Source organism: Anabrus simplex, chromosome 6 (genome assembly GCF_040414725.1).
Source record: "Anabrus simplex isolate iqAnaSimp1 chromosome 6, ASM4041472v1, whole genome shotgun sequence".
In the NCBI taxonomy this organism is placed as follows: domain Eukaryota; kingdom Metazoa; phylum Arthropoda; class Insecta; order Orthoptera; family Tettigoniidae; genus Anabrus; species Anabrus simplex.
This window is the reverse complement of record NC_090270.1, coordinates 131,805,683-131,820,474: the sequence shown is the minus strand read 5'-3', so window position 1 is coordinate 131,820,474 and position 14,792 is coordinate 131,805,683. Positions and strand designations below refer to the sequence as shown.

The 14,792-nt window shown below is 40.1% G+C and overlaps 1 protein-coding gene across 1 annotated transcript in view; it reads right to left on the bottom strand.

Annotated features, from left to right (window-relative positions):
• Positions 1 to 13,998, bottom strand: part of r-l (rudimentary-like) — a 60,834-nt gene extending 46,836 nt beyond the window's left edge. The window contains exons 1-2 of the mRNA XM_067149100.2: positions 13,695 to 13,998; positions 5,661 to 5,918 (exon numbers count right to left, since the gene is read on the bottom strand). Of these exons, the coding sequence (XP_067005201.1) occupies positions 5,661 to 5,918; positions 13,695 to 13,844 (408 nt within the window). The 5' untranslated portion in view covers positions 13,845 to 13,998. The remainder of the gene's footprint in view (positions 1 to 5,660; positions 5,919 to 13,694) is intronic.
• Between the last annotated feature and the right edge of the window lie 794 nt (positions 13,999 to 14,792).

The window sequence follows — 14,792 nt, the reverse complement described above, 5'->3', positions numbered from 1 at the left end:
TATTTGAACACAAATGGAGCTAGGATTTTCAGCGTTACCTGCAACATTGGGGTCATCAGATCAGTCCTGGGCGTGTGTACAATCATTCCACAGTGGTGGGATAAAATGTGTGATTATTTTATGATATTTTTGTGTAACATGTAGTGATTATGTTTAGCATCGACGATGGTTTTGTCCCATCGGTGTGGCGATTTGTGTATTCAAGTGAGGGTTCGGTTAAACCCTGATATTTGATCCTTGTACAGATTGGATAATTTACCTTCAGTTATTCCGTTGGGATATAACTTTTGTGTTCTATAGTAGGCGTCACACAGACTTGTCGCATTGAGTGTAGAATTGATTTGCCCAGTAATATGGGATAGCTTCAGTGTTTATGATAAATGTTTTCCGTTCACGTTAAGTCATGGCATACTGCATCGCGATAGATAGTACTCGGACTTATCCCGCAACACCAGAGTTCATTAAACAATTCACAACAGAATGTAGAATTGATTATGTACCTCATTAGTATATATGTTTCATTTCCACAATCATTACAATTCAATAAACCGATTTAATTTATTTTAAACTTTATAGGAATGTGTTCTCATTCTAGTTAGGTATGCCCCGTCTTCTCATACCCTGTATGCCGCTAAGTTAATTTAAGTTATGCGCCCATTTGATTTAACCCATTAGCGACCCTGTAGAATTTTCGCCGGAGCCTGTAGGGTAGAGGGCGGATGCAATACTAATAAGTAAGCTTAGCTAATATGGCGTGAAAGATTTAGAGTTATTATTAATTACATTCTACCTCAATGACAGGTATCAAATTGTACTGGTAAAAAGTCAACGATCTGGGGCTCTCAAAATAAAAACAGGGGTGGTTCAGGGTTCGGTTATAGGAACTTTCCTCTTCCTTGTGTATATAAATGATATTGTTAGTAATTTATCCTGTAGGTCAGTGCTCTATGCAGATAATATTACTATAATAACAAGCAATAGAGACTTAAAATATGTTGAGGAGGAAAGGATAGAAATGCTACACAAATCATCCTCTTGGTTGCAGGCAAATAAACTTATTCTAAATAATAACAACACAGAAATGATCTACTTCCATTTAATTAATTCAGGTCTGGGTAATATTGATCAAAATTCTGTCAAATTATTTGGATTGTATCTGGATTGTAAATAAACCTGGAACACACACACGCAAAAGTTATGTACAAAACTGGCTAGAGTGATATTTTTGCTTCGCAGACTTAAAGGATCAGTTAGTAGTAGTCAGATGATGAGTGCACACTATGCCTTCTTTCATTCACACGTATCATATGGTACCATGTTATGGGGTAACTCAACAGGGGCTCAAGATGTGTTCGAGTGGCAAAAGAAGGCAATAAAATGTGTTAAAGGCCACCAGGGAGTCTTGTAGACCTATGTTCCAAGACCTTGCAATTATGACTCCTCCCTCATTATACATTTATCATAGTATACTCAATAGTAAAGAAAATCTCATCAACCTAACAACTCGCAGCAATGTACACTCATATGGCACAAGAAATACGAACGATTTAGATTTACCACATGTTAGGCTGAGAAGAACACAAGAAAACTATAGGTATAATGGCATTAAATTATTCAACAAACAACCTGCCCAAGTTAAGGATATGGCCCTATGTAACTTCAAAAGAACCCTTAAAAATTGGCTGACATCCAATAGCTTCTATCAGTATCTGAATTTGAAGAAAAAATAACACTGTTTCAAGGGGGGTAATAAAGGCCAACGCCATCCTAACACGTTGGTAAATTAGTAGTTACTTATCACTCTCTTGGACGAATAGTGTTATGTTTATTTTAAATTTTGTGTATATCGTTATTTATTTTCTGTGCTTAATGAGATACTTGTAATATTTTGTAACTATGCACCTATGACTCTGTCCATTGCAACTGCCAGTTACCTGTCTGTCTGTTAGGTCATCAGCCCAGAGGCTGGTTGGATCCTCAAATAGCACCATCAAAGGTTATGCCATTATAAGGAAACCCCAAAAACCAATGGTAGCACCAAAATGAGGCGTACTAGGCAAGATGAGGAGTGAGGTAGTTTGCCATTTCTTTCCCCACTGGGTCAGAAAGTACTATTGCAGCACGACTGACCCTATGAGCAACACCTTTCATAACACTCAGATGCACTCGTCATGCTCAATGTCAGTACTCAGCACCACCCATACCCCAGCAGCTTCCATATTGTCACAGCCATGGGTGTTGACTGGGACTTCGGTGGAAGCTACACTTTACTCTGGCCTGTGCCAAGAGATGGATGCAAAAGTACTGTATCCATCAAAATGACAGCAGGCAGGCCAGCTGCCTAACGACAATAAAAATTATTCTATTCTATTCTAACATTTTTTTAAATTTCCATCCTGTGTTATTTTGGTAGCCAGATCTTCCTTGCATTTCTGCTTTTCAGCTACAACCAACTGTTTGACCTGTAATTTTTTCTTTCTGTAAAGTGACAGCTTCTCCTCTATTTCATGTCTATCTCCCCGTGTTCTTGCTTGATGTAAGGATCTTCTTGCACGGTATCTGTCAGTGATAGCCTTTTTAATATCATTCCACCAGGCAGTTTCTTTAGGTTTTCTTATTTGACTCTGTCGTCCACATACTTTTTCTGCTGTACCAACCGCAACCTTATTTACAGTATCCCATTCTTCATCTACCAATTTCAGTTCTTCTCTCGGCAGCAAACTGGGACACCTTCCCCGAATTCTTCCTTTACGTTTGGCTCGGTCAGTCGCCAAGATTTTATTTTTGGGACTCTTGTGTTACAGACTTTGGGAGGTCTTTTCTCTGCAATAACTGCAACCAACAGTCTATGGTCTCCACCACGGTCTTCACTTGGAATGACCTTGACATTTTCCCACATATTTTGATCTATCAGAATATAATCTATTACTGTACCTATTTTATCATCCCAGCTATATCTTGTGATTTTATGGGAGTCCCTTTTCTTGAACCAAGTGTTACTCACTATCAGGTCGTTTCTCATACATAGGTCTAGCATACTATATTCTCCCTCTTCATTTCTGTTTCCCATTCCATGAGGGCCCAGTGTGGATTCATATCCTGTTCGTTGTGAACCAACTTGTGAATTAAAATCACCCATTACAATTAGATTGTCATACTCAGTGTGTTCTTCCAAGTTATTAAGGAAGTTGGCCTTTTCCTCTTTTGAGCATCCTACTTGTGGAGCATAGATTTGGATCACATTGTACTTTTTCCCTACTAAGTTCACAGATAACTTAATTATCCTTTCACTAACAAATTCAACTTCACTACAAGCATCTATGTCTTTATGTATTAAAAATCCTATTCTATTCTTAGACTTTACTTCATTTCCAGACCAGTAGAGATTATAGTCCAATCTAATATTCATTTTCCCCCTATTATGATCATGGAGGAAAATTCTACCACAAATAAAAGAACAGGATATCCGCGAAGAAGACAGTTCTCAAGAAATTCTTGCTCATGCTAAGAAAGCTGAGGGCTTCGAAGAAATTGACAATGATAAATTAACTGAATAGTTTTTGAGCGACTCATTTAACTGAATAGTTTTTGAGCGACTCATTTCAACAAGGATTTCAACAGTTAAGTGATGAAGACATTGCTCATGTCTGTGCTGAAAATGGTAGTGACAACAATTTAAGTGAGGCTGAAGAAAAAGTAGGTGTTTCTCATTCTGTGGCCCTACAGTGTATAGATACTCTGTTGGATTCAATGGGACAAAGGGGGTTTGAATATGGTGACATTACTGCCGCACGCAAAATATTTTTCGAGGTAAGGAACCAGATGAACAAAAACAGAGAACCATTACAGACTTCTTTAGAGCACAACAATGTGGGTGGGTTATCTTTATAAATGTATTATAGTCTACTTTATATTGTAGGCCTGCTGTATTTTAAAAAAATTATAGAAGGCATTTTTCTTGTAATAAACACATGCTTTGGATTAGCCATTCACCCCAGTCATTAGCCCGGGGAGAGGCTCCAGTAGAGAAGTAGAGGACTGGAAATAATAATAATATTGCATTGAAAATTATTCACATGTGTTCAGGACTCCATTTTGAATATTATTAGGTCCTGAAATGTCGCATTCTTAGTTATTTTGTGGGTAATATTGGTAATAACTGCACATATGAAGTATGAGGATGTATTCATGATGCAGTATGAGCCGCAGCGATAGTTAAGAGCCTCTCGAAGGGAGTGAGGCCCCCGTTCTCATGACAGAGCCTGGTCTGGATTTTGCAAAGATAGGTTACAGCTACTAAATTATATTTTTTTCTTGCCGTGTGGGCAGTATGCGCTGCGGCGATAGTTAAGAGCCTCTCGAAGGGAGTGTGGCCCCCTCCCATGACCGAGCTTGGTCTGGATTTTGCAAAGATAGGTTACAGCTAAAATTAATTTTTTTCCATGCCGTGCGGGCAGTATGCGCCGCGGCAATAGCTACGAGCCTCTCGAGGGGAGTGTGGCCACCGAATGGGGCCATTTTCCTCATGACAGAGTTTTTTTTTTTTTTTTGCTAGGGGCTTTACGTCACATGACATGATTTTACAAAGATAGGTTACAGCTACTAAATTACTTTTTCCCCATGCTGTGCGGGCAGTATGCGCCATGGCGACAGTTAAGAGCCTCTCGAAGGGAGCCACTGTTCTAATGACAGAGCTTGGCCTGAATTTGCTAAGATAAGTTACAGCTACTAAATTAGAGGAGTTGTAACAACCATGCTTTGTATTGTAACTTCAATGGTTTCCTCACCTGTCTGAAGTTCCATGCTTTGCTGTAAAATCAAAGTAACCAGTCTATACCACATCTCTGGAAACAAAGATGGCTATCACAAATATATCCCCATACTTCGTATGTGCAATTATTTCCAATATTACCCACAAAATCAATAATAATGCAACATTTCAGGACCTAATAATATTCAAAATGGAGTCCTGAACAGATGTGAGAAATTTTCAATGTAATATTATTATTATTATTATTATTATTTCCAGTTCTCTACTTCTTTACCACTGCCGTTTTTAACAGAGGAAGAGCTAGATGACACTGGTGCAAATCTTGAACAGTCACCGAATAAATCACTTGCAAAATTACCACGACAAGTAGGGATTTCAGTTTCTTCTGCACACAAAGCTACAAAGCTGTTATACATCAAACCATACAGGTTTACATGGGTCCATTGTTTAAAACCTGCTGATCCAGCCAAGAGTAAGATATTGTGAGTGGTATCTTGTATCAGTGAATGATCATTTATTCGACCCACAGCTCGTGTTTCTCTTTCAGATTTTATCTTAATGGTCGCGTGAACAGTCATAACTCTTGCTATTGGTGTGCAGAAAATCCTAATGGTGTTTATGAAGTCCCTAATTATAAATGATGACACTTCCAGCATCTTTTATAAAGTAAGATTTCATATAAGATCGTATACACGCTTAAAGCTGGGCAGCTGCGCGCGTCGTAAGTTGAGCTGAGGCAGCTGCTGTAGCGCCGAGTACAAACACCGTGCGTTCGGTCTGGTTTTATAAGAGAGACCCTGTATATGGTTTGATTGAAATGCTCCAATGCGGGCATAAAATATGTAAATAAATAATGAAAAGTTACATTTTTTATATCTAGCATACTTACCCTATATGTTTCCAATATACTGGATCCAGAAGTTACAACATCTTCAATTATGATGCACTTGTCACCTTTATTAAACTTCCCTTCTATGAGTTTTCTTGTGCCATAGTCTTTAGTTTCTTTCCGACGGATGAGCATTGGAATGTTAGCAGTAACTGATATAATTGAAGCAATGGGCAAAGCTGTGTATGGCACACCACAAATATGTTGACATTCTACATCAGATTTAGTGAAGTCCCACATCAACTCTGCAAGCATTCTCTGTGAAAAGACAAGACATTTGTGTTATTTAAAAAAAAAAGCTGTTCTCTTCCAAAACTGTTTGATGGATCAACATGCAATAAAAATTCTGGTTCATACATCAACTACAGTGAGCAGATTATACTTGTGGAAACAAACAGCAGCTTAGCAAGTACTATGGATGAATGGTCTCTCAGGTAATTTACAAGCAAACTAAATAAGTTCACTGGTCAAAACAATTAGTCACCCCTGGATAAATCATCATTTTTTTAAATGATATTTGTTTGTGGCGTCGACGTCTGCAGATCTTTTGCCACTACTTTCACCATTTGAGAGGAACCTGCGTGTAAGTGGAATTGCGGAAGTGTATTGTTGAATGTGAGGAAAGGAACGTTTAGGACGACACAAACACCCTGTCCCCAGGCCAGGGATATGAATCATTTACAATTAAAAACCCCTGACCCGGCCGGGAATCGAACCTCGGGCCGCCGAGTGACAGGCGGACGCATTGCCCCCTGAACCGCGGGGCCGGACTGGTTAAATCATTACAAGCATAATTTAATACCGTGTAATTGCGCCACTGGACTTGATAAGCGCCGGGATTCGGTTAGTAAGTGGGTCCAAAAGATTGTGCAGGTACATTGCATCCAGGTTAAGCCACTGTCTGAGGATTTGATTGTGCAATTCCACCGAATTGCGAGGATGCTGATATCTGCATTTTACCCACTGTTCCAAGTCCCACAGATTTTTAATGGGGTTCAAGTCAGGTGATTTTTTAGGCCAATCAAGATGTAATAGGGTGGTGGAGTGTTCATAAAACAAGTCATATATGTGTCCAGCCCGATGAATTTCGCTGTTGTCATCTTAAAAACTCAAGGATCAGTAGCATACTCATCATGCAGATGTCGACTGAAAGGCAACACGTGATCATCCAGAATGTTTAAATAAACATGCTGGTTCATGTTAGTGGTCACCTCAGTGAGCAGGCCCAATCTATGATACGAAAAACACCCCCAAAACATCTCATACTCACCTCCGGCTTCAACCTGACCTTGCACACATCCAGGATGAAATGCTTCATTTGACCTTCGGTGCACTTGACGATGTGCGTCATTGGAATAAAGGCAAAATCGTGATTCGGCAGACCACATTACATTCCGCCCGTCAGCTACTGTCCAAGTTAGATGATTTCTAGTCCATTGAAGCTGCACAGCTTTATGTGCCTGTGTGAGCAATGGCCTCTTGAGAGGTGACCGAATCCAAATGTTCATTGCATGCAGTTCCCATTGCAATGTTCCCTCGCTAACAGGTTGGGATGGATCTTCATTCATTGAGTGCAGCAATTCCTGTCGGGTTTGGAAGCGATTGTGATTCACAAGCTGTGAAACGTGTCTCCGGTCCTTCTCAGTCAGGATCTTTTACCGACCGCAATTCTGACATTGTGTTTCGTGGCCATGTGTAGTTGTTGACACACTGAACAGTCTGCTGCGTAACACCAACAAATCCAGCAACTTAACACACCGTATGGCAATGGGTACAACCAAACATGATTGTCCCTTTTTGCCATTCTGTCACATCCTTACATCTACCCATGTTGACATACACTGTCTGTCCCTTTTTGCCATTCTGTCACATCCTTACATCTACCCATGTTGACATACACTGTCTGCTTGAAACATCAATGTCTCACTGATCGCTACTGCCTTATGCTCACATAGAGGCAGTGCGCGCGCTGTTGAACATAGGACTTGTTTGCTGCGCCATCTGTACAGGCTTACAGTCTGTTACACCTTGTAACACGCTTTGCAGTCCATGGATTTAACTTCAAAACATGTTCAAATAAGCAATATCACGAACCGTGCCCCGATTAAATCTGTGGAGGAGATGCTGTGTGGTTTGGGTCACATAGCTGTCAACTTACATTTGGGAGATTGTGGGTTCGAACCCCAATGTCGGCAGCCCTGAAGATGGTATTGCCTGGTTTTCCATTTTCACTCCAGGCAAATGGTGTGGTTGTACTTTAATTAAAGCCAAGGTTGCTTCCTTCTTGCTCCTGGCCCTTTCCTATCCCATCGTCATCATAAGATCTGTGTCAGTGTGACATAAAGCAAATTGTATTATGTTTCTTTTTTTATGTGCAAGAAAGAGTGTGATAGGTACCATGTGATGGTCTGTAAACAAAGAGTAGACTCACTATCAAAATTGTCAGACTCGCTGGCTGAATGGTCAGCATACTGACCTTCGGTTCAGATGGTCCCAGGTTTAATTCCCGACCAGGTCAGGGATTTTAACTTTCATTGGTTAATTCCAATGGCCCGGGGTCTGGGTGTTTGTGCTATCCCCAACATTCCTGCAACTCTCACACCACACATAACACTATCCTCCACCACAAAAATACGCAGTTACCTACACATGGCAGATGCTGCCCACCCTCATCGGAGGGTCTGCCTTACAAGGGCTGCACTCGGCTAGAAATAGCCACATGAAATTAAAATTTAACTGTCAAAATTTTGCTCAGAATAGCACCTTCTGCACACTGTACACAATTATTGTTTATTTAATGACCACTGGCTGCAATTATCTACACTGAGCGCCTTGAAAAACGCAACACCCAATAAATGATGTGTAATTATTGTGTAATTATGTATTTAATAAAAGTGAAGCACTTCAACCAATTTTTTAAAGACGGGGTATGTTATTGGTATTGCTTTGCAAGCAAACAATGAAATGATTGTTTATTGCACTAGCCTCAATTGTTTTTCTCACACAACCTGGAAAATACATCGCTGGATGAGAACCCATAATGTTTTCCCACTCTTGTAGCGCTTATTGTTGTACATTTAATTGTTTCCCTTTCAATCACACGTGTTTGTACGATCTTTCTGCGATTGTCTTAATCAGCTTTCTGGTGTAAATATGCCGTTAAGCCCAGAACAAACTGCAAAAGCTGCTGCTATGGTAGAGGATGGTTGCAGCATGCATTACGTTACAGAAGTGTTGAGGACTACAGCTTCCACAATTTCCAGAACTGTACGAAGGTACAGGGAAACTGGAGGCTTTGCAAAGAGACCAGGATCAGGCCCGAGAAGAGCAACATCGGAGAGAGATGACCGCTTCTTACAACTTCAAGTTCTCCGCAACCGTCACACCACCACCTTTGAAGCACGAAATCGACTCCACCAAGTTCGAGGGGTCAATGTTAGTGAGGGAACCATGTAAAAGACTGGAAGAAGCCAATTTTAAGTCTAAAAGACCAGCTACAGGTCTGGAACTCACCAGAGAGCATCGCACAGCTCGACTACATTTCACAAGGGAACATCTTGGCTGGACAGTACAACAATGGGATCAAGTGTTGTGCACCGATGAGTTACGATTTGGCCTCCGATCACCTGAAAGAACAGAGTCTGGAGAAGGCCAGGGGAAAGGTATTCCCTTTGCAAGTTCTCATTCAGCATGCCTTTTTGCAGGGTGGTTCTGTGATGCTGTGGGCAGGAATCAATACAACTGCGAGGACGGATTTGGTCTTTGTGGAGAATGGGAGCATTACCACACATCAGTATGTGGAGGAAATTCTTCTGGAGTGTGTTGTGCCTCTCGCTCCATTTATTGGTGATGATTTTACACTGATGCACGACAAAGCATGCCCACATGTTGCGAGAATTCTGGGATGAAACATGGATTCGTGTTATGGCCTGGCCTGCTTGAAGAACTGATTTGAATCCTATTGAGCACGTTTGGGACCAGCTGGGGAGAAGAGCCCGTCGCACTATCCAGAGACCCTACAGGACCTACGGAATGCCCTCCTGGAAGAATGGAAGATGATTCCCCAACAGGACATTACCATATTAATCAGGAGCATGCCTGAAAGGTTGAATGCCATCACTGGTGCAAGAGGTGGCAATACACGCTTTTGAAGATGCGAAAGGTCCCCGAGGTCTGTGAAGCGTAGGGCCTATAACATCAAAACAGAAATGCATTACTTTTATGAGCTTAATATTTCCTTGAAATGTGCATCACTGACTTAATTTATTCTATTTGTTTATAATCGTCTTTTCTTTTCATTGTTAGACACTTAGATGGGATCGTACCACAATACTCTATCATAAGATAGTGGATTAGTGTCATAAAAGTGTCAAATTTAAAATAAATTTCAGTTCTGAAAGAAATTGAAGTGCTGCATTTTTCGTGCTGCTTAGTGTATAATAAAATATGTGATATGTTACTATGACAAATTTATCTCTCCCAATATATTTCATTTGGGCAGATTAATCCTTTTTTTAAACTCTTAAAACAGCAAAAATGATAAACACCACTAAACCCAGTGTTTTCACCACCCTTTCGAAAAAATATTCTTAGATGATGGCTTGTATTCAGGGATCAAATGTCGAGGTCGTTGGCTCAAAACATTCCTTATAACACAGGTAAAAGGGAGCATCCCTACCTATATACATTTAACCACCAACAATACTGTGCAAGCGCCGCAGGGTCGTAATTTTCTAATACAAATGTTAAAACGTTGCCACTAAGGGTAAGCAATGGTATGATGATAAACGGGGTTAAAAGTCGGGTTGTGAGTTTCACGAGTGGGAAGGGTCCTCTCAGTTTTGGTTACTGCATTGATGGGGTGAAGGTTCCTTTTGGGAATAACTGTGGGTGCCTGGGTGTTGATATAGGGAGGGATCTTATTGCGGTGATCACGTGGATGTGACTGCGGATAGAAGGCGCAGATTTATGCACGTGGTTGTGAGGGTGTTTGGGGTTGTGGTGGGGATGTGGGGGAGAGGGCGTGCGAGTCTCTTGTGGGACCCCAACTGAAGTATGATTCCGGTGTGTGGGACCCTCACCAGGATTGCTTGATTCGGGAGATGTGGAGCATCCGGGGGGAGGGGCTCGATTTGTTCTGGGTGATTTCCGACAGAGGAGTGGCAGGGTTTTGGCTGGGAGGACTTGGGAGAAAGGAGACAAGCTGCTGAACTAAGTGGTATGTAAAATTCTTTCAAAAATAAAATTACTGTGTCCACCTATTCAATACAATTGTATTTTGTAGTGATTAAATTCTACATGAATTATAAACACTAGTTAGGAACATGTTTCGCCCCAATTCTGGGCATCTTCAGCCTAATACTAATCTTAAGGTCAAGTCTTAAATCTATTCAACATTGCAACTTAATCCTAAATACAATGGTCTTATGCTAAAAATATATTTTCAAAAGTTGATATTTACATAGTTTACAATATGTACATTAAAAGCCAGAATTTGTGAACAAGGAAGCAATTAAACTATTTTATTTTACAATGACTAGATAATGTCCAAAGTGTAACATTGATTTTTCTTACTGTATGGATGAAAGTTTACGCAAATGTGTTCATATCGACTAGATCACATCGTGAATTGGGGTTTCACCAACTGTATGGATGAACATTAGGTTGAAGGTTTTACAGTTGGTTCGTTCAAAGGAGGTATGTTCTGAGTTATCAGTGGAGAGATGGCATGCAATGACATCAGGGCCCTGTTTCATAAAACATATTTCACTAATATTATTAGTAAAAACCAATAATATTAACTAATAATATTAGTATTGTGTTTCATAAAATTATTAGTTAATAGTTTATGAGTCTAAATTATTAGTAGATGTTCCTAATAATATTAGTAAATTGTTTCATAGACAACATAACTAATAAAATTTACTCATATTATTGGGATTATTTCTATTAGTGTATTTTGACTCATATTTCATATTATTAGTGAAACCAAAGTGTGTGGTATATTGATATATTGGCATAAAATTGTGAAGATCAGTGAAATGGTTGACTCTGATTCAAATAGTGATGAGGAGAGAGTTTATATTCGTCGTCCAAGAACAGCCTATACGGGTATGGAACAATCATATGAATACAATGAGAGATTTAGGTTAGATTACAGAACATTTGAATATGTGCTTGATAGGATTGGTAATATCTTAGAATCTCCCACTGCAAGGAATGAAGCACTAACCTCAAAACAGCAGCTTCAGATTGCACTACACTGGTTAGGTAGTGGTGCACAGTATCATTGTATTTCTGATATGCCGCACCGACACAGATATGTCTTATGGCGACGATAGGACAGGAAAGGGCTAGGAGTGGGAAGGAAGCGGCCGTGGCCTTAATTAAGGTACAGCCCCAGCATTTGCCTGGTGTGAAAATTGGAAACCACAGAAAACCATCTTCAGGGCTGCCGACAGTGGGGTTCGAACCTACTATCTCCCGAATACTGGCCGCACTTAAGCGACTGTAGCTATCGAGCTCGGTCTGTGTATCTCTACCAACCATGCCGGCCCTGTGGTGTAGGGATAGTGTGCCTGCCTCTTACTCGGAGGCCCCGGGTTTGATTCCCGGCCAGGGTCAGGGATTTTTACCTGGACCTGAGGGCTGGTTCGAGGTCCACTCAACCTACGTGATTAGAATTGAGGAGCTATCTGATGGTGAGATGGCGGCCCCGGTCTAGAAAGCCAAGAATAACGGCCGAGAGGATTCGTCGTGCTGACTACACGACACCTCGCAATCTGCAGGCTTTCGGGCTGAGCAGCGGTTGCTTGGTAGGCCAAGGCCCTTCAAGTGCTGTGTGTGCCATGGGGTTTGGTTTGGATCACTACCAACCGGTGGAGTGCAATGCGAAGCTGCTATTTTAAGGTTATGCTTCATTCCTTGCAGTGGAACATTTTATTACCTACCAATCCTATCAAGTAAATACTCAAAACTTATGTAATCTAACCTAAATCTCCCATTATACCGGTATTCATATGTTTGTTACATGTCAGTACAGGCTGTTTTTGACGTAACATTTATTGAACGTTGAATACCTACACTCGTTCCTTATCACTGTTTGAATCAGAGTCGACCATTTCAGTGATCTTCATGATTTTATGCCAAAATATTAAAATACCGCTCACTTTGGTTTCACTATTAATGTGAATTATGTGTCAAATACATTCATGGAAATAATCCTAATAATATGAGTAACTTTTATTAGTCACGTTGTCTATGAAACAATTTACTAATATTATTAGGAACATCTCCTAATAATTTTGACTCATACACTAATAACTAATATTATTAACTAATAATTTTATGAAACATAATACTAATATTATTAGTTAATATTATTGGTTTCTTACTAATAATATTAGTGAAAGATGTTTTATGAATGAGACGAATAAGTTTGAGTGGTGTCTTTAAACGTAGGAAAGATCACAATATGATGATAAAGCTGGAGCTTAAGAGGACAAATTGGGGCAAATATTAGTTTTTAGGAAGGGGAGTTAGGGATCGGAATAACTTACCAAGGGACATGTTCAATAAATTTCCAATTTCTTTGCAATCATTCAAGAAAAGGCTAGGAAAACAACAGATAGGGAATCTTCCACCTGGGGGACTGCCCTAAATGCAGAACAGTAGTGGCTGATTGATGATAATAATAATAAAAAAATTATGAAGACCGGTCAATTACAAAAGTTGTCCAACCTGTCCGACAACCTTGAATTCTTCGCCCACACTTTGTAAAATTAATCACCACCACTGCCGGACGCCGCATGTATCGTTATCTCAGACGCACGTCTCCGACCAGAGTATGCAGCGCCTTGAAATTTAATGCTATTATTTGCCTTGTACGGGTCAGTTAATTTATCAAACAAATATTAGCATTTGAGCACCACGTTCATACCTTCGATTAAAATCGTACTCACACTTGTAAAATCAATACTGTGCACAGATACGTTAACAAACTACGGTTTTGATACCAGTTAAGTAAATACTTACCATAACTGCGGGATGCGATACAATAACGCGCAAATCAAAGTACACCGGAGAATTAATTCCAACCTTCATTTTGTAATCACCAAATTTCAAGGCATCGATTTCATGCAACTTAATCACGAGAGATTTTATTCTTTCTTCAAGAGCAGGCATGATGAGGATTGTGCTTTACCAAACACGTCAATGGACCAATAACAACACTAAGTAATAAAATAATAATGCAGCCCAATTGGAGTAATCAACCACACATTCTATCGTCATTAACCACTTGTTCGCTGGCCCAAGCGCTGGCCGACGGCGGGCCAAATATTTTAATCCGCACACGTGTTTGGAATCCTCCAGGGTAGGCAACTAAACAATCCGAAAGTCACTGTACATCTGTGTATTTACAGGATAGACCACTGTCTACTGATACTGTAATTATTTAGAATTTACTTTCTGTAGTAAGGCAGTATGTATTTTATAGAGGTATGCGAGAAAAGTATTAGAACTTGAATGGTGGTTTCTAACAACATCCAAATGTTTGTTTACTTATCATACGTATGTTTTATCTTGTTTCTTTACCCTACCCCACAGAAAATCAGTTTCATAGCGTGATCGACGCCCGACGCACGAATTTATGCCTTCACTGTTTCAAAAGGGTACATTTGAACGATCTTTTCTTTTTCATAGTTGTTTAACGTCGCGGCGATACAGATAGGTCTTATGGTGACGGTGGGATAGGAAAGTGCTAGGAGTGGGAAGAAAGCGGCCGCGACCTTAATTGTGTGAAAATGGGAAACCATATAAAACCAACTTCAGAGCTGCCGGCGGTGGGATTCGAACCCACCCATTCCCGAATGCCGGCTTACAGCTACGCGACCCTAACCGCACGACCAGCTCTCTCGGTTTATTTATTTTTTAGTGCATACCGTATTGATAATGTTTAATTCTTACAATGGTCATAGAGATATACATTTTACAATATTTGAAAGTGATTAAGCTAATAGTAATTTTTAGCTTCCAGTTATATCTATGAACTTATTCCCTTTGTTCAAAACTGTACCACCTTTAGAAAGCACAAGGGCACGGTAGGCCTACATTTGAACACTGTTTAGAATT